We start from the raw sequence: 19,863 nt of genomic DNA on the forward strand, positions 1-19,863 counted from the left end.
ATATATATATTCAGTTAGCAATTGGGAAAAAAAGAGAGACCTTAGAATCCATATGATTTTGAGTCAGAAAACATTGCTGAATTTTTTCACAGGGGTATGTGCTACTGTTTTTGTAGTCTGTATTGTCAATCATTGCTTTGCTCCCAGTGGTAAATAAATGCCCAAGAGATTACTGCACTGGCATAGACTTTGGGAACAGACAGAAACTAGGTATCAAACAAATGTCCCATTTATTTGAGAATGGTGCTATAAGTACTTGCAAAGGTAATCTCTGCCAGCATATTCTGCTTGCAAGTACCTCATAGATTTTTTTTTTTTTGTACCAGGGATTGTACTTGGGACCTTGTGCTTGCGAGGCAGGCAGCAGAATCCCTGAGCTAAATCCCTGGCCCCCTCATGGATTTTTATATCTAATGCCAAGTTCATCTTATTCTAAAATCCAAGAGGGTTTCAGTTCAACTTGATCTAATAATTGTGTATTACATTGATGATCACAATGGAAAAGAGTTATACATTTTGGTTTTGTTAGACTAACCATATCAGCAGTATTTAGAATTGAACTATAAACCATGATATTATATTCTAAATATTAAATTGACAAACAAGAGACCAGAAGATAAGTGATTTTTTTTTCTTTTTTTCTTTTTTTCTTTTTTTTGGTACCGGAGATCAAACTCAGTTTCTTGTACTTGCAAATCAGGTGGCAGAAACATTGAGCTAAATCCCCGGCCCAATAAGTGAATTTTTTTTATTGCTAGAAACAACCAATAAGAAATTTGAGATGCTGTGTTCAAAAAGTTATGATAAAGAGAACATATAATAATATTTGTAGAATATGTGATTTCTCATATGAACAGGGTAAAGAGTAGAGAGACACCAGATTTTAGCACTGTTTCAATTTATATTAGATTGTTTTATTCTTATTACCAAATAGATCACACTGAGAAATACTTTGGCATTATTTTATGTGTGATATAGAGATTGTTAAAACAGTATGTTTTTTATACTCATTGTTAAAGACCCCAAATTCAAGAACTAAGTCTCAATGAAAACTTAATCATTCCAAGTTGGGTTTTACTCTCTCCTAACAGAAAGTCAGCACAGTACACACAATTTAAAATTACTTCTCAAACCAAGCTCAGTAGAACACGCCTGTAGTCCCAGCTACACTGGAGGCAGGAAGATCCATTCAGCTCAGGAGTTCCAGTCTCTCTTATCAAGAGCAACCCTGTCTAAAATTAAAAAGCAAGGATGGGTTCACAGTGTCCAAGAACATGGAAGTCTGTGACATGGCTAACTATTAATCTCTATAAAATGAGAGAACTGGGTGTAGTGGCATGTACTTATAGTCTCAAGTACTTGAAATACTGAGGCAGGAGAATCTGTTGAGTTCAAGAATCTGAGGTCAGCCTTGGCAACATAGTGAGATCCAGTTTCCTCAAAAATCTTTTCTGCACCATCAATCGAAGTCCAATTTTCTCTCTTTTTTCTAACAACAACAGCAAACAAACAAACAACAGCAAACAAACAAATGGCCAAAGACAAGATTGGTTGAATTTACTATTGGTAGTAAGAGTATATTACTGTTCAAACATGTCACCTTTATAAAGAATAATGACTCCTTATGATCTGTGAATTAAAATGGTAGAAGTCAGTATTTCATTGCTTTTTGTTTTATTTTTGTATTGCTAAGGATGGCTCTGAGCCTCGAACATGCTAAGTACATTCTCTACTCCTAAACTGCTCCCCCAGCCATCATCACTGTCATCCCTGATTCTTCCCTTACTATTTTTACAACAAAATAAATGAAAATGTGAGACCTGTATACCTTCCAGCTACTTCCAAAATATTTGGCATTATTGAACATTCAATTTAAAGTAACGAAAGCCTCTGTTTTATATCCCAGAAATGTTCATGAAGTAAAATATGAATGTTTTCATTTCCTAATTTTTCTTTATAAACAATAAGCTCAACTTTACACTGTAATATTTTTAATAGACAATAAAGATTATGATGCCTACTTATCGTACACCAAAGTGGATCCTGACCAGTGGAATCAAGAGACTGGGGAAGAAGAACGTTTTGCCCTTGAAATCCTCCCTGATATGCTTGAAAAGCATTATGGATACAAGTTGTTTATACCCGATAGAGATTTAATCCCAACTGGAAGTAAGTCAAAGCTATATTTGCCATATTTATTTGCATATTTGTGTGTGTGTTGTCTTCATGTTTTACATATAATTTTAATTTTTGGTTCTATACTTCTACAGTTGTGCCCCTTAGTTTCACAAGAAGATGTCTTTGTGTGTTCATATGAAATTTGTCAATACTCCAGAGAAGATGCTTCCTTATTCCATAAAGTATCTCATTCTATGGAACTTGACACTTACAGGGATCAAATGAAATATTTGTACCTGGGGAAAGTATTTCTCACATTAGAAAAAACAAGGCCCAAAGTCTATTAAAAGTGATCATTGCCTGTTTTCAGGTCCTTAAAGTATTAGTCAACAAAGAGCAATTGTCATTTAATGTGAGAGAATCTACAGGGGCTTTCACTCATTCTATCACTTTTTTTTTTTTTGTAGCATACATTGAAGATGTGGCAAGATGTGTAGATCAAAGCAAGCGGCTGATTATTGTTATGACTCCAAATTATGTGGTTAGAAGAGGCTGGAGCATCTTTGAACTGGAGACCAGACTTCGAAACATGCTTGTGACTGGAGAGATTAAGGTGATCTTAATCGAATGCAGTGAACTCCGAGGCATTATGAACTACCAAGAGGTGGAGGCCCTCAAGCACACCATCAAGCTCCTGACGGTCATTAAATGGCATGGACCAAAATGCAACAAGTTGAACTCTAAATTCTGGAAACGTTTACAGTACGAAATGCCTTTTAAGCGGATAGAACCCATTACACATGAGCAGGCTTTAGAAGTCAGCGAGCAGGGGCCTTTTGGGGAGCTGCAGACTGTCTCAGCCATTTCCATGGCTGCGGCCACCTCCACAGCTCTAGCCACTGCCCATCCAGATCTCCGTTCTACCTTTCACAACACTTACCATTCCCAAATGCGTCAGAAACACTACTACCGAAGCTACGAGTATGACGTACCTCCTACCGGCACCCTGCCTCTTACCTCCATAGGAAATCAGCATACCTACTGTAACATCCCTATGACGCTCATCAATGGGCAGCGGCCCCAGACAAAATCGGGCAGAGAGCAGAATCCGGATGAGGCCCACACAAACAGTGCCATCCTGCCACTGTTGCCAAGGGAGACCAGTATATCCAGTGTGATATGGTGACAGAAAAGCAAGGGACATCCCACCCGTGGGAGTTTGAGTGGAATCTGCAGTCCAGTGCCTGGAACTAAATCCTCGACTGCTGCTGTTAAAAACACGCATTACAATCTCTAGAACACGAGGAAAAACAGGGTCTTGTACATATGTTTTTTGGAATTTCTTTGTAGCATCAGTGTCTTCCTGTTTTACCATGTCTCTTACCATTACATTTTTTTTGACTTTGTTTTATATGTCATTGGAATTTGTAAACTTACATTTTTTAAAAGAAGAGACTTGATGTGTAGATAGAAAACATTTTTTTTGGCTTCATTAGTTTAGTTTTAGAATGGGTTTTTATTTCCTTTTTTAAAAACTTTTATTTCACTTTTAACATTTCCTTGGGGTGCTTGGACAAACCTATCTGATGGGACAAGGAGCACCGGATCCTCTCTCGGGTTCTGCCTACGATCCACTGGGCCACATCGGCCTACAAAGAGCAGTGCAACGATGCCAGTATTGCCATTTGAAAAGAAGAGACAGTGAGAGAGAAAGAGAGCGAAAGAAAGAAGAGCCCTGAATCTTCCTTGTCCCACCTCATTCCCCACCTCCACCCTTCTAATGGCAGCATGATGTGTACACTCTGCAGAGGGGCGGGGTGGATCGAACTGTCTTAACATTGAATTCACTTCTCTTCAGAATACACTCTAGACCCAAAGGTGTGCTAGTCACTTGACAGTGACCACTAGAGAGTGCTAACAAGAGAAGATCAAGGGCACGAAAATGGGGGAGAGTGTTATTTCCGTTTTTCAAATTAATATATGTAAAACAACAAAAAAACAGAAAAAAACAGAAAAAAAGAGAAAAAACAAAACAAAACAAAAATAATCAAGCCCTATATTTGATCACTTCCTGGAAAGGCATGAATGTGTTTGTGGCTATTTTTGTTTGATATTCTACTTCCTCTTTTCCCTCTATAATTTTTCTGCAAATGAGATTATGTGCAAATGCCAGGCAAGTTAACTCAAAGGGGGGAACCAAGGAAAGTCAAAAGAAATTTACACAGAAGGCTTCCAAAGCAAAGGGAAGAATAGGGTGCGTCATCAAATATGTTTTGTCATCTTGTATTATACGAAATGTTATTTTCTAAAGAGTCAGAGAAAATCTGTGAAACTTATTGTGGAGTCCCCTTGTATTTAAATGTTAACTCGCTTGTATTTAATTTTTAAGGCTACATTCAGAATTAGGTGTTTTGTTCAGTCTGTGCACATAAGCAACACTTATTAATATCAAGGTGTTTAAGAATTCAGGAGGTCAAACATATGAATACCAACAGAGATCAGTATTTTCAAAATAAATATTATTTGCACAAAATAGCTTTTAAATTAGCTCAGAAAGCATTTAAAATAGTTAATTTTACTGTATAAAGAATTAATTTTTTAACTATGTGATTCTATCTTTCAGAAAGAGAAAGCTGATGATCCCAGGACATCCATCACTTACTATGTAGCTTTATGTTTGAAAACAATGACATAAGCAGCTCATTCATATTCATGTTAAGAACAAAACAAAATCAATAACAAAGGAACCTGGGGAGGGCAGAGTTGTTAAAAGGAAATATTACCTATGTAGCTTTTAGTTTAAAAAAATAATGTGACAAAAACACTGATGATAGAACTTATTCATTACTTTAATGATTCATTGTAGGAACCATCCATCACAGTTATCCCCTGTGGGTTCGTGTAGTGGCTACTGTATGTTTGCTTTATTCCTACCACTATATAAAGAGAAAACAATTCTACAGTGCTGCTCCAGTGCTAAGGTGTGAGCTGGCCACAAAAAGAAAAGGTATAAACTGCAATAGAATTCACTGGGGGATAAGACAGAGATGCAAATATCTGAGAAATGAGTGTAAGCATTTTGTGACAATGAAAAGGTTTCAGCATGTGTGGGACAAGGTAAAGGAGCCTTGAGATGTACATTAATTTTTATTCACTTACAATTTTTTACTCCCCTGACAACTTGCCTCAGTCTTTTCTCTACAATCTGTCTTTATTCCTGTGCTCCCCTTGGATTTCTGTCATATTTTCACAAACCAGAAGTAAAGCTGCGAGGACGTGTAAAACTTTAAGTTCAGCTTTGCACATTGGGCTCTTTTTAGAATCCGAGAAGGCCATTGTTTACTTTGAACTATGGACACCTGTCAGGAACTGTTGGCAGTGAAGCTCACTGGACTGGATACCAAACTCCCCCAGTACTCAGAAAAGTGGAAACGTGGCAATGGCCTGCTTTATGTCTTTGGGTTTTATTTTCTTATTTCTCTTCTTAAGTGCACGATGGAAGTGTGGAATAAATGTAGAGGAAGTAATCAGATCACAGTCATATTTTAGGCATCCATAGGTGTTAATTTAGCTGCATTGGGAGTACATTTTTCGTTCTATTTTTAGTGTAGATTTAAGCACTTTGAATAGCATGATTCAGGGATTGATGGGTAATATTTGATATTCTCACAATTTTTTTTCCTCTAATGCTTTGTCATATTTTTAAAATGAAATAAATGCAAAAGAAGCTATCTATGGCTTTAGGAACATTCCTCCCAAGTATTCCTCTATCAGCTACATATGAGAACAAACAAAGGAAACTGTCGTGTGTTCACGTGCTCTATGTTTAACAAACGTTCTATTAGAACTCGTAATAAAATGAAAAAAAATGCATTTCCCCTAGTGTTTAGGTTTCATCCTTCTCTCTCTATTATTTTTTCTGGTGGGGTTCTGGGGATAACAGTATTCTAGTTTGTAAAAACACAGTTGAAAATGTGAATATGTTAGCCAAGCTGGGGGAGAGAATGAACTTCCAGACTTGGACATGTGTGATGTTTGGTATTGCCTGTTATTCATCAATCGCCCCTTGGGCTCTGAATGATATATTATGGATTCAAATATCCATCCAGTTCTTTAGTGTAATTTCAACTTGCTGCTTCTGAGGGTCCTACACTTCATTCTGATGCTCAAATATTTGATTATTTAAGATGAATTTTAATTGATTTCCTTAGGTCTTCTCTGAGCAGAGAAGATGTTTGTATCTTGTATAGCCAGCAAATGTAAGTTTAAATCAATTCTTTAAAATAAATCCAAAACATGAGTTAGAGATCTTAACCTTCAGTATTTCTAAGCTAAGCCCCTGATTTTTGAAACAGTCAGTCATTTTGTGATTATTTTCTTCATAGTGTATCTATTTGGGCCCTATTGACTTAAGAGTAAAAATATAGATGTTGGTTTCTTCTATATTTCCTTATTATTAAGCATTTATAGAAAGAGCAAAATTAACTGAGAGCCATCCCCTAAACTGGAAATAAGTTTTGTTTATCCTAGAATAATCTTTAACTGTTCAGATACTATTTATGTAAATTAAGATCATCATTTCTTAGAAAACAGCCATTCGTACATTTGGGGAGTGTTTTCTGATTCTGGATTGATACACTAGTTCTCCTTTTTGATGGAGTACTTTTAAACTTTGTTGAATTTCTTTCTTTTAAAATTAGTTTTAGTTAATGTCATTTGTCCCAGAAGAAAGGTTATTGAAATTCAAGGATGGCATTGACATCTTCCAGGTGATGCATCTGACAGGAAGAAAATACAGAGATGGAAAAAGGAAATCCCTTACTGTTCTGATCTGAATTTGATAGGCCATTAATCCCATTATTTACTTAGTTAATTAACAGAGGTCAAGTGTTACTAAATAAGCTAGAAATGCTACTTACAGATGCATATTCTCTATAATGGAAACATTTTCTAACAATGCATACAGTTGTGACAAAGAAATGATAACGCAACTGGGCTCCTGACAAGGAGATTGTCAGCAGAACCAGAGGCTATTCTTCGCCTTATCATGAATCCTTCCCACTTGACCTGAATCAAGTAAGTAACCAAAAGTCAAATCTATAAACAAGATTAAGGAAAATAAGTCCTTGAAACTCTAGACAAAAGCATAATGCGTGTAAGCCAGCTCTCCTGGGTGTGGATCGCAGAACAAATTATCCGAAAGGCTATTGGTGCTTGGATTTAGAAGATATTATCATAAACTGATATTCAAATAACTCACATATCTTGGAGGCATTGTGTCTCATACCCTGTTTTAAGTCATAAAAATTCAAGGAGGTGATTATTGTCCTTCTACTATAAGCAATTCTTCTTCCAAAATGACCTGACTCTGTGGGAGAACTATTGTATACTAAAGAAAAATTTTATATTAGCACAAATCATTCATGCTTAGATAAATGAGAATTGCTGATTATCATTAAAGTAGTTTACTCATTTTTCTACTCATTCAAAAGATGATATAGAGGCAAAGCAAAATCAAGCAATTTGTTGATGATGTTTTGTTTTATTAAATTGCTTTATGATTTATGTTTAATCATGCTTCCTACAACAAAACTAAAAAATAACACAGTATAGGAAGAGAAGAAAAAAAAACCATTTAATGTGATTTTGAAAAAAGGACCTTCTTTTCTTATGCAAGGATTTAGGATCAATTATATATTTGACTTTCAGTAATTAAGTTTTTCCAGTTTCATGAAGAATAATAAGTCTGGAATAATGTAGAGAATTTTGAGAGTGAACTAAAGTGAAGTCATGACTATTGAAAAATTTAGCTTTTACTTGTGATTGCTAGCAAAGTGAAAGTTTATGCTAAGTTAAGAAATTGAGATCCTGTCATACGTTGTGAAACCTAACTAAAGTTGAATAGAGTGAAGGATAAAGATTATAAGAGTTAATCATAATCAAAATTTTATGTGCCTTATCATCAAAGCTTAGTCACATCCATAGAAAATTCCCAAACTAAAAATAAACTCATCCGCAATCTTCCCTGAGTGTCATTTCTCAATTCCATGCTGAGAACACAAAACAGTTTTCCATTACACACACATACTACATACATACATACATACATACATACACACACACACACACACACACACACACACATATATATATATTATAAATATGTGTATAAATTCCTTCAAATAGTAAATTTTCCTTCAAATAGCCTCTGGGTCCACTGACAAACTCATGTTTCTCAACTGTTCATTAAAGTAAATAAAATACTTTTATTTCCCTACCATTTACTATCTCTACTGATGCATCACCCAAAGTCCATAAGTCTGAAAAATATTCTTTCTCACAAAAACAATCACCCTAAAAATCATTATACTATGTTACTTCCACTACTAAATGAGAAGAATCTGAAAAACTGCACATGATCTTCAGAGTACTACATGTAATAATCGATGTTGTATAAATTTCAATCTTCATATTCCATATAATATTAAGTTTCAAAGGGCATGCTGTGTCATTTTAAAAAAGATTTACTGTGAAATGACATTATTACATAGTGCATGAATATGTGGCAAAGTAATTTGGATCTATCTTTACTAGTCAATGAACAATTAAATTTGGGGTGATCAGATGTGTTTTAGGCTAATTCTCAACTGGGAAAAAGATACCTTAATGTTAGGATACATGGGCAGTTGTCTGTATTCCTTGCAGTATATGCTCCTGTTTACTAGACTCCTTAGTGTATTTTTCTACCAAAGTAGTGGAGGTATGTTCATATAATCTGAATTACAAAATCTTTTACATTTTCAGATTTTGAAGGAACCCAAACAGGAAAGTGGATTTAGTCATTTTCCTCTGCTGGTGTTCAAGACATATTTTAAACTCAAGACGCTCAGATCTGTTCAACAGTCAGTAAAAAAGTGCATTTTACATAGTGCTTCCCTTTAGTTCTGCTTACCCTCTTTTGATTTTGTACAATCTACAATGTATGTAACTCATGCGTAGGTGATGGAGGCGCTCCTTTTTTTCTTATAATACTTATAATTATATATTTCGTTTTGCTTTGACTAGCGATAGGAAAATAGACAAATACAAGTGTAAAAATGATAAATTTTAAACTCGAATTATAATTTGTGTTTTATAGTTGTTTCATAAGTCTGTTGCTCTCTAAGAGTATGCTCTCTATATATCCTGTAAAAATAAATTTATATGTTACATAGAAATTCAAGAAATTAAATTATTTATTAAGCTACAAATGTTTCTTCTGATTTCTACCTGATAATAGTTGAAAATAAATTAAATAATGTGTTGTTGGAACATATGTAAGTATGTTTGTTAATTCGATAACTCTTGTTATACTTTTCCTTCCCTCTCTGTTTATGTCAATATAAGCTTATAATTCTAGGCCTAATTCTTATTGTGGCTGTGAAAAAAGAGACTTAATAAATGCCTAGCTGGCTGTGACAGAAAGAAAGAGAAAGAAAGAAAGAGAGAAAAAGAAAGAAAGAAAGAAAGAAAGGAAGGAAGGAAGGAAGGAAGGAAGGAAGGAAGGAAGGAAGGAAGGAAGGAAGGAAGGATTATTTTTTTAGAAGTCCATTTATAATCTCACTGTTTTCCTTACTGCTGGATTATGGAGAGGTTTGAATCACTGCTTCAGTGAATTCAAAGTCATTATCCTATTAATGATCTTTTCAATGTTAAATTCCACATATTTTCTTCATAAAATTATTTGAGAAGGAAAAATGAAAGGAATGATAGCACGTGAATCCTTCTTTACTGTTTCTGTTTTGTATTTCTTACTCTGCAGTCATTTCATCCCTTTCTTTTTAAGATACTTCTCACATAATGACCTTAAAATATAATCCCCTCAGGTAATATTTCAAAGTGACCAAGATCTTTAATCATCTTATTTTTCTACTCTGTCTGCATGTATTTGTAGTGCTCGGTCATTCCTAAAGGGAATTGATTTTGGCCTTACTTTACATTTTGAGTTTAAGATAGATAACCTTATCATTTATTTATTTTGGGAGAGGAAATGGTGGTAAACCTTTCCATCACAAGCATAACAAGGGAATAACCATAAGCCTCTTAGAATGAATTGGCTATTTATTCATATCTTAAGAAGGCAGCCTTTTAAATAATACTTATCAAAGATGTAGGAGAGATTAATTATGAAAATTTAATAATAATAATTTTTAAAATCCATAAGGTTATATTAGGTGAGAATTCAAAGTTATCAGCATATTTAAAAGATCATAAAGTCATTTCTACCTCAGTAGGGTTTTTAATTGGGCAAAAAAAAACTCCAGTAAGAAAACAAAATACAAGGATTATAACTCAATGTGTAATTTCTCTAGTATATTTAATACTGTGAATTACAGAATATGACATACTGTTCAGAATATCAAGTATAACCTCTATAGTTGATTATATACACATAAATTTTCAGGAATTTTCAATTACATTGATTATTGACAGATTGTTAAAAGACTGATGCTAAGGAAGATCTTATTTCTAGAAAATTCCTAATTAATATCAGATGAACATTTAATCACTAAATAAAAACGTATTATGAGACAAATATTCAGATATTTATAGAATTATAATGATCCAATAACTGCTGTGAGATTTTTAGTAGTTATACTAGTCCTGCAAGAGTTATTCAATCTAATTCCTCCATTAATCTTGTACATATTTTCTTCAATCAATGTTTAATGTCCAAAATAAGTTAATACAGGGGATTTAGCTTAGTGGTTCCACCACCTTCCTCAAAATAAAGTAATACAGGTAACTCAGAATCCTGTTTTGCATGTAGGAGGGTAAGGTAAGGTCCTGAAGAATTAAAAAATCTCAATTTGACCAATAGATTAGCAAATTATTTGCCCAAATTAGAAATTGTGATGCCAATTGGATTTTCATTCTATACAGAGGGAGATTTTTCCTTGAAAAGTTATACATCTCATCTAGAATTTATCTAGAATTTATCAAGCCTTTAGAAAATGTAAAAAGGACAGGTAGAACATCAAATCAAGAATTTATGGATACTGCTTATAGTTTTTGCTTATATCATAGAAAGATATACACATACATGATTTAAATTAAAGCATAGGTAAATAGCAGTCTAAGAAAGGAGCCATTTCAAAGGTCATTAAGATTGTTTGTGAATGACTGGTTTATGGGAAAACAGCTAAATCAACTCATTTTTTTACATTTTTGGGGAAAAAAATGAACAGATGAAGAGACACTTCCAAATGGTAAAACATTCCCCAAAGAGAGGAGAAGAACATGCCAAATGCCTACGTAAATAATGAGAACTATAAGATTGCAAAAAAAGAAAATCAGTAACTGGTTTAAAATAAACAGTGAAATGTTCCAATTCTATTGTTCTTAGCAATAAGGAACTGTAGAGAATTATGAGCTTGGAAGAAAATCTAACCTCTGAATTTAAATCCCTTTTTAGGTGGTATGTGGCTGACAGAGAATCTTTTTTCAGCATAATTTTCCAGGATAAAAAGAAATTGGTTACTAAATATTATAATGCAAAAGAGAAAAAATGATTTTGGCATGTTTAATCTCATGACATAAAGATTTTGTCAGGTGTGAAATAATTCTTTCATAGCATACCTCTATTAGTAGTAGTTTGAAATCCTGGGTGTGATTAGAAGCCCCTGAGAAGATTTTAAAAGTCCCCAAATTCTAGAGATTGAAATGTAACTAATTGGTCTAGAATTTGCCACTAATGTTACTGTTCTCTTTTCTTTCCTTTTTTCCTTTCTTTTATGAGACAGACTTTCCCTATATAGTTCAGGCTGGCCTTGAATTCACTATGTATCCCATTCAGCATGTAACCCATCCTGGCCTGGAACTCCCACTGATCTTCCAGCCTGGGCCTCTCCAGTGCTGGGATTATGGGTGTCCACTACCACATCAGGCTTGTTAGTATTTCCTTAGTGAACATGCCAGGTAATTCTTGAGGACAACCAGAACTTGAAAACCATAGGAAGCAAACAAATGGTCTCAAATTTTATGCTTGTTAAAAATGAAAATTTATGTTGGGGGTGCCTGTCAGTGGTACAGTGTGTACTTACCATGCACAAGACACTAGGTTCAATTCCCAGGCCCAAAAACATGTTGAAAAATGGAAACTCACACTGAAGCCCAATAGGTCTGGAATAGTGGCCAACACCTATAAACACCAAATTTGTCATGTTTATGTTTATAAACATAAACAATAAGCTTCCAAGGTAATTCTAATGCACAGTCCCACCAACTACTTTTTTGAGAAACACGGGTGTAAGAATTTGTTGTTTTGTCATTCCAATTATTGATGCCCTTTGGAATGGAAAATTAAACATTGCACTTGAAGAATGCCACCATAAGCTGTCTTCTCTTTTAAATAATTTCTCCTTAATTATTATACCCATACTCACTATAAAATTAATAATTAAAGGAAAACCTGGATGATTGAAAATTATACAAATGACAATTAATTCAAGATAAAAAAGAGAATTAGTCAAGAAAAGAGTCACCAAGCATTGCCATAGAATATGTGACTTGAAAATCAGTGTGTTCTGTAGCAGAAAAATGAGTGAATAAGTTAAGTGTTAATGAAAACCACACCTTCCTTCTAAAAGAATACTGTTCTGGTATCAATACTGTTTTAAATTTGTAAAGGAGAAAAATAAAATTAAATAAGGTCACCATAGACATTGGTTGTTAATATAAGTACATGAATATATCAAATTAGTTAAATTAGATAATTAAGTCATTTTCATTCAATTTAACAATTAATTACATCAAAACTTTAATAAAGAGTTTTCCACATATTCTTTTGCATAAAAACAACTTGTGATACTTTTGTAAAAGCATACATTTCTGGCTTGCTCTCCAAAGCAAAGCCCAGGAAAATTTTTGATTTTTTAATTTGCAGAACTACTATAAAGTGCATAATTTCATAAACTACAAGTGTTGTAATGCAATGCCAATAAATTTAGTTAATGTTATATGAGATGAGATGAGCTGCTAAATGCATCCTCTTGCATTATTTCAGCAAAATGATAACCTACACAATGACAAACAATGTACTATCTTTATTTCACTCCTCACCCCCTTATTCTGACAACGTAGTTCCAGTCACATATATTTATCTCACTGGGCTAATTTTGATCGACATGTCCCTTGTTTTGTCAGAAATGACTACCACTGTTGAGATTATTTGGTGTAAGATTCTCATAAACCAACAATGTCACAGATAATCAGTGCATATTCCAACAATTGTTAGGAGAAAATAGTCTTAGAAATTCTTCATGGAGATCTCATTCATAATCCCAGTGATTCTTACCATCTAGAATTTATACTACAGAACACCTCCAAAATAATATGCAACAGCAAAATTTATTGGGTTAAGTACAGGTTTTGATATCCATGCACAAACCTGAAAAACACAATATACTAATTTAGCTCCAGAACGTATAATGGAAAACATTGAGTTCAAAGTCATAAACTGTCACATAAGAAGCATGTAGCATGCTAAATCAGCATACGTATATGGACATAGGTATAATGTGCATATGCTCTGAAATTTAAAAATATGAATTATCAATGCATTTCAATGGACTTATATATGAGCTACATTAAGCAAACAGCTGTAAGTTCCCAAGGTAATACACTCCATCAGAAAATTACCCAATAAATCACTCTTACATAGGCTAAAAACACCAAGGTTTCTTTTCAAGTAAATTTTCCTTAAGGACATGCATTTTATCTTAAAGAAGAGAGTCAGCTCATTCGTACTTTTAGGATAAAAATTCTGTGAATGTTGCCATTTCCTACTCTTTCCATTACATGCTACTCATGTATTATTTATTTATAAAGAATGAGGGAGGTATTGCACTCAGCAACTATCACAAGAAAAGCCTGTGAAAGCACCAAAGTTGTTACCATGGGGTTCCTATCTTTTGGTCTATTTTGTGTTTCCATGACTGTGAAATAACTTATTCTTCAGATTCCATTTAAATTATTTCCTAGCAAATAACATGTCCTCAGCAAACCCTAACTTTAGAAATAGAGTTACTGATAATCCTTTTCTTTAGTTTTCTCTTTACAGAGTCTGTGCAATCACTGAAGTGAAATAGAAAGACAATAGAATTAATTATTAACTGACCATGTTATGAGTACTGCACCTTAAGTATTCTGCACCAGGAGATGACCTTGTATTTATAGTCATCTTCAAACCAAGAATCAGAATAACTTGCTGTGTATCTTCATGTGAATACCAGACATGGGGTGTGAACTCACAGGAAGGGGATAGCAGAGATTTCTGCTGGTGCAGCATTGGAGAAGTGTACTTACATGTTGATATCACTAAAGATAACTATGATTAATAGAGAAGAGGCTACATATCTGACTGTAGCAAGTGTAACATACTTAGCATTTGTACTTTTCTTTTTAAGAGGGAAGGAAATCAGTCATTAGATATGAATGCTGCATAGGTTAGCAATAGAGATAGTGATTTTGTAATTTTGATTGCACTTGCCTTAAATTTTTTTCCAAAAAGAAATTATAGAAATATATATATAAAATATAAATGAGGAGGTTGAAGAACATTGTTTAGAAATAGGCAAGTTCTGCACTGATTATACTTTTTTACATAATTTAATGCATAATGGAAGAGCATATTTGACAGATTCGTTTAAAGAGTATATGAGCACATAATAACAGCAGTTTGTATAAGCACAAGGTACTCTATGTTTAGATTAAAGATTAACAAAAGATAACTTTTGGTGTGACTGCTTTAAATATCAAAAAGTTGGATGTTTAAAGATACATTTATTACTTCCATAAGAATATTTTTGTATAATATTGAGAAAGTTTTAAAAAATGGACTTGCTTTATGGAGTGCAACTTTGAGAGAAAATAAACAGGGTTTATGTCCAGTTTGTAAAATGTTTTCTTTCAAAATTATTCTTTCACTGGTTAAATGCAAGGATATAATGACATGAAATACTTTGTGTGTGTGTGTGAATTGAATAATACTACCACCAGTAACACAAGACAAAATAAAATAATGTGAACAAGTTGCGTATGCAAACTTCTTTGAATCAATGCCAATATATTCTGACAACTGACAGAACAAGTTTTGTGAGTATAATTGTCAAATAGTTATCAAAATCATTCATCGTTTTACACACCAACATAGATCCATACTCATTACAAAGAAATATAAAAATATTTTGTGTTTAGGAGAAATTTTATTCTTCATGATTCAGTATAAAATGTATTTTCTCACATGAAGAGCAAGACAAGTTAACAGCACCTCATACATTTTATTAACTATTTATGACATTGAAACTAATATATGAAGACAGTTCTTGAGCTTGTGACAAGTTCTATGTATACCTGACTGATAATGAATGCAGGTATTAGGGTAGAAATACGAGAAAATTTATGAAATTAATGTGTCATGCATGTATTTAACTCCAACATAAAATATGTATATTATATATATCCTATACATGTACCTATGCAATATATGCCTTATATACATATATATTGCATATAACAGTTTAAATATCAGAATTTAAATCTACAAATATAAATGTGAATTGGTTTGGGGACTAAATAGTGTTTACATGGCTGCAAATATCTCTTGAAGATTAAAATTAGATGTTAGATCATTTAAGAATATAGTACCAGATAAGATCCAGGGATTTTCAGGTGTTTTTCCCAGTAACTGACTTCAAGTAGGTTCTATAAACTCCTTCTAATTAAGAATACATATAGAAAATGCAAAATAGCATTCCTTGCCAAGGACGAAACTTGTAACAAGAAAACTAGAAAAAGAAGCACCAATGTTCAAGATGAGAATTATACTGTAGCACTATGGGGTAAGCAAAAGTAATGGATTAGCATATTTTTTTTCTAAAATTTGTAAAACATTTCTTCCAAGAAGCCGAAGGCATTAAAATAATAAACTACTTTCTGGTATATCACAGATGTTTCTATACCCATGGTAAGTATTACTGCTTCTTAACGATGCACAGTTATTCTATATTTTGAACATCTGTGTAACAGTTTGCAGTTATTACTCTTCAAGCCCAAAGGAAATGCCAAAATCAAAAGTGGGTGGATATAATTGCTCCAAAGCGTATTGCACACATTTGCAAAATCAAAAGAGCATTTAGACCAATAAAATTAATAATAAAAGTGTAATCCATAAGAGTAAACCCTTATGTGTTACTCTTTAACTTATTGCCATTGTCCTATATAACATCACTCGATCAAACACGTTGTTATGCTCTGATTGTTTTCCTTATAATTCCTCTAAGAATTTGACTAAACTAACAATGGAGTCCTCCTTGCTGTGGGATCTCTCTAACAGTGTCTTGAAGAAAGGAATATAAAAACTAATCTTACATACACACACAGGATTTTTTTTTCTTCTAATGTTCTCAGCTACTTTGCTGCATTGCTAGTGAATTGTCACATAGATTCAGTATCAGGTCTGTATTGTGGTTAATAGAATTCGGGTCTTTAGATCTTAGCCAAAAGGCAGACAAGTGATGTGATAGTATAAACAGATATAGGGGAGTGTGTCAGCTCAAGGGAGCACTATGGATGTAACACAGGTTATCCTTCAAGGGTAAGGGTCTAAAAATCTGATCTTCTATTGCATAGACTCATGCCAATCAGGCACTGGAGACATATTCTTTGAAACAAATACCCATTTGTAATAGAGATAACAAAGACAAGAACGCTTTTTTACCTTGTAGCAAAGCCAAGTCATAATTAGATCTATTTGGCCTTTTGAGGACCTCTCTTTAAAACTATGCTTGCCAGTTTTTCAGCTGCTCAGGTAAGTCCTCAGCAGGGACAGCAAAAATGGAATCAAATGCAAACAAGTATCTACTTTAAGAAATGTGGAACATATTAAACAGCTTCTTTTTCCCTAGAATTCCACATCGGGGCAAGTTGTAAAAATTCTTTCCTAGCTTGCTTCATTCATCCACTCATTGATGATGCCACTGAGGCATCATTCTAGGTGCCAAGGACATACTGAACAATCAATGTGAAAATTTCAGACAGTAATACGTGAAATGAAAATTTAAACAGGAGGAAGAAGCTACCTAAGGAAATTAATTTACATAGAGTAATTATGGAAGGCTACTTGGAATCAATAAAGTCCTAGCTGATCCCACAATCAAGAGAAGAGGACAGTCAGGAGAAAATTTGGCATTAGCAGCTGTTCTTTCAAAGTGACCAGCTAACCCAAGAACCTCAAGGCAAGAACTATGCTGAGCATGATGGCACTTGCTTGTAATCCCAGCACTTCAGGAGGCCAAGGCAGGATTGCCACAAATTCAGGGCCAGCCTGGGCTACACTGAGTTGAAGCCAACCCGAATTATATAGCCAGACCTTGTCTCAAACTCAAAAACAAAACAGAAAAAAAATTTAAAAAGAATGAGGTTGATGTGTTTGAGGAAGAAGAGGAAGATTATCGCTACTGCATTATTATAAATACAAACAGAAATTTATTCAAATATATATAGATATATATTCTCTAGATAGCATATAACATACTAAATGTTAAAAGGTAGCTAGTATTACTTCATTTGAGTTAAGAATCAGATTTTTTTCTTCATTGAGTTTATTGGCACATTCTAGGTATATAGTACAGTTATTTTCATCATTGGGATCCTGTACCTTTACATGATAGGTCTTGATTCTCATTTTTCCCCTTGTCTCTGCCCTCCCTTCACCCGCTCCTTCCCTCCCCATTTACAAAGACTTTATTTCCATTTTTTCATTTCTCCTATTTTTTTTCTTTTCCCTTAATCCCTTTCCCCTACCCTTCCCACTTTCCCTATATATTTAATCCCATTTAAAAATCAGATTTTTAAAATTTATATTGCCTTAGATTTTTTTATTCTTGTGCTGGGGATCAAACTCAGAACCTTAAGCTTGCGAGGCATGCGTAGTGCCATGGAGCTAAATCGCCTACCCTATATTGCTTTAATATTAAATGGAAATATGGAAAGTATCTTCTGTTTTAAACTCTTCATTCTAAAACTTTTGTTAGTTGTAATTTATGACTGACGTCCAATAAGGTATTTGGTGGGTTACAATTAAGAGTGCTTAGCCTAACATCTCTAAGTATGTCAGCAAATCACCCACAAGGAAAACCAAAGAAACCAAAACATATACTTATCATATGGACTTGATATACTATATTAGAGTCAGAGTCCTGTCAATGTCTATATGATTCCACGGGGTAAAGGCAGCAAAGTTGATCATGCAATGTCTATCTCTGAATCAGTAGCTTCTCACTTCTTTAAGATGAGCAAGAGTTGGAAAGCAGAGATTTGTGCAGAGAAGCCTATAGAAACTATATTATATTGCCTTACTCCCCTATTGTTCTGTAACAAACTACTCCAAAAGTGAGTGGTTTATAACAATGTTAACTTTATTATCTCTTATGTGTACTGACTGAGATCAGTTGAATTCAGCTGGGTAGCTCTTCCCCTGATCTCACTTAAGTTTCTCTCACACAATTGTGGAAACACTGACAACAGACAGAGTCCCGTGGAGGTTAAACTAGAATGCTAGAATGGCGGTACCTTTCTCCCTCTCCATATAGTTGAGGATCTCTGTTCTCCACCTGCCCCTACCACAAGTTCTTCCCAGCTCATTACTAGACTTAACATGGCAGCTTGAGTTTGCCAAAAATACAACAGTGAAGTCAACCAAGCCTTATTGTTCATGATTCTCACCACATTCAACTAATTAAAGTGAATATGGTTTCATTCATTCCGAGAGAAACCCACACACATGCATGCACTCTGAAGACCAGCTTCGTGGTAGCCAGCAGAATCAGTGAGAAAGGATTATATGGCTAAATCCTGTTTAGAGTTTAGCAAATAGTCCCACCTCATGGCACCAATTGCACACACACACACAGAGGCACACACACATGCATGCATGCATGTGATCTTCTCTTCCTTTTTCCTTCTGTCAGCAATGGTTCTTTCTTATTTAAGTCATCACTTGCTGCTCTGCTTACAGAAGAACAGGCAGACTGCTATCCGGGAGTGATTCATATTGAGGTTGTTTTGCTGGTAATTGATCTAATGCTAAACCTCCGTCAGAGAACACCCTGAGGATCACTCTCCACACACATGAAAATTCAAAGGCACATAGAATTAAATCATTTCCTACTTTATGTTCTCAGAAGTGGATTCAAACCAGAAGCAGTGTTTTCTAGTCAAGAAATCAGTAGAAATACTGTAGGAGGGAAAAATTGAAGCTATGTTACATTCTCATTAGCATTGCTTTGATCAAATGTATATTTTAGTTCTTTTCACAACTTTTTTTCAAATGCAAATATGTGCTAAAACATTAGCCACTGAGCTGCAACTGGGTGAGCATCCACAGAATGTTTAAAAATGCAAATCAGTCCCTCAGAGAAGAAAAGATGAACTTTCTCTACTTGGCTTTTTTTGGACATAGCAGCAAGCAGTGGAAAGTACAATTAAATGTAGTCTCTCTGAATTCCCCCATCAAGAAGTTTGTATTATCAACTAAACTATAAGTGTCTGTGCTGTGAAAATTCTTAGCAAAATGCCACGTGTGCCCCAGAGAGATTCCAAATGGAACACAATTGCAGTTAAATTGAGACTTGATTAAGGAAAGTGGCCCAAATCTGTGTTCGCACAGATCAAATGCAAAGTTTTGTTTGAAATTCTGCTCAGTCA

The 19,863-nt window shown here is 34.2% G+C and overlaps 1 protein-coding gene across 2 annotated transcripts in view; it reads left to right on the forward strand.

The window, feature by feature from the left end:
- Positions 1-3,449, forward strand: part of Il1rapl1 (interleukin 1 receptor accessory protein like 1) — a 1,210,730-nt gene extending 1,207,281 nt beyond the window's left edge. For both annotated transcript variants that reach the window (XM_033760431.1, XM_010613272.2), the window contains 2 exons: positions 1,999-2,169; positions 2,586-3,449. In XM_033760431.1, the coding sequence (XP_033616322.1) occupies positions 1,999-2,169; positions 2,586-3,304 (890 nt within the window). In that variant the 3' untranslated portion in view covers positions 3,305-3,449. The remainder of the gene's footprint in view (positions 1-1,998; positions 2,170-2,585) is intronic.
- The last annotated feature ends 16,414 nt before the right edge of the window (positions 3,450-19,863 follow it).

The sequence above is a fragment of the Fukomys damarensis genome, unplaced genomic scaffold (assembly GCF_012274545.1).
Source record: "Fukomys damarensis isolate Sample0158 unplaced genomic scaffold, DMR_v1.0_HiC HiC_scaffold_39, whole genome shotgun sequence".
Classification (NCBI taxonomy): domain Eukaryota; kingdom Metazoa; phylum Chordata; class Mammalia; order Rodentia; family Bathyergidae; genus Fukomys; species Fukomys damarensis.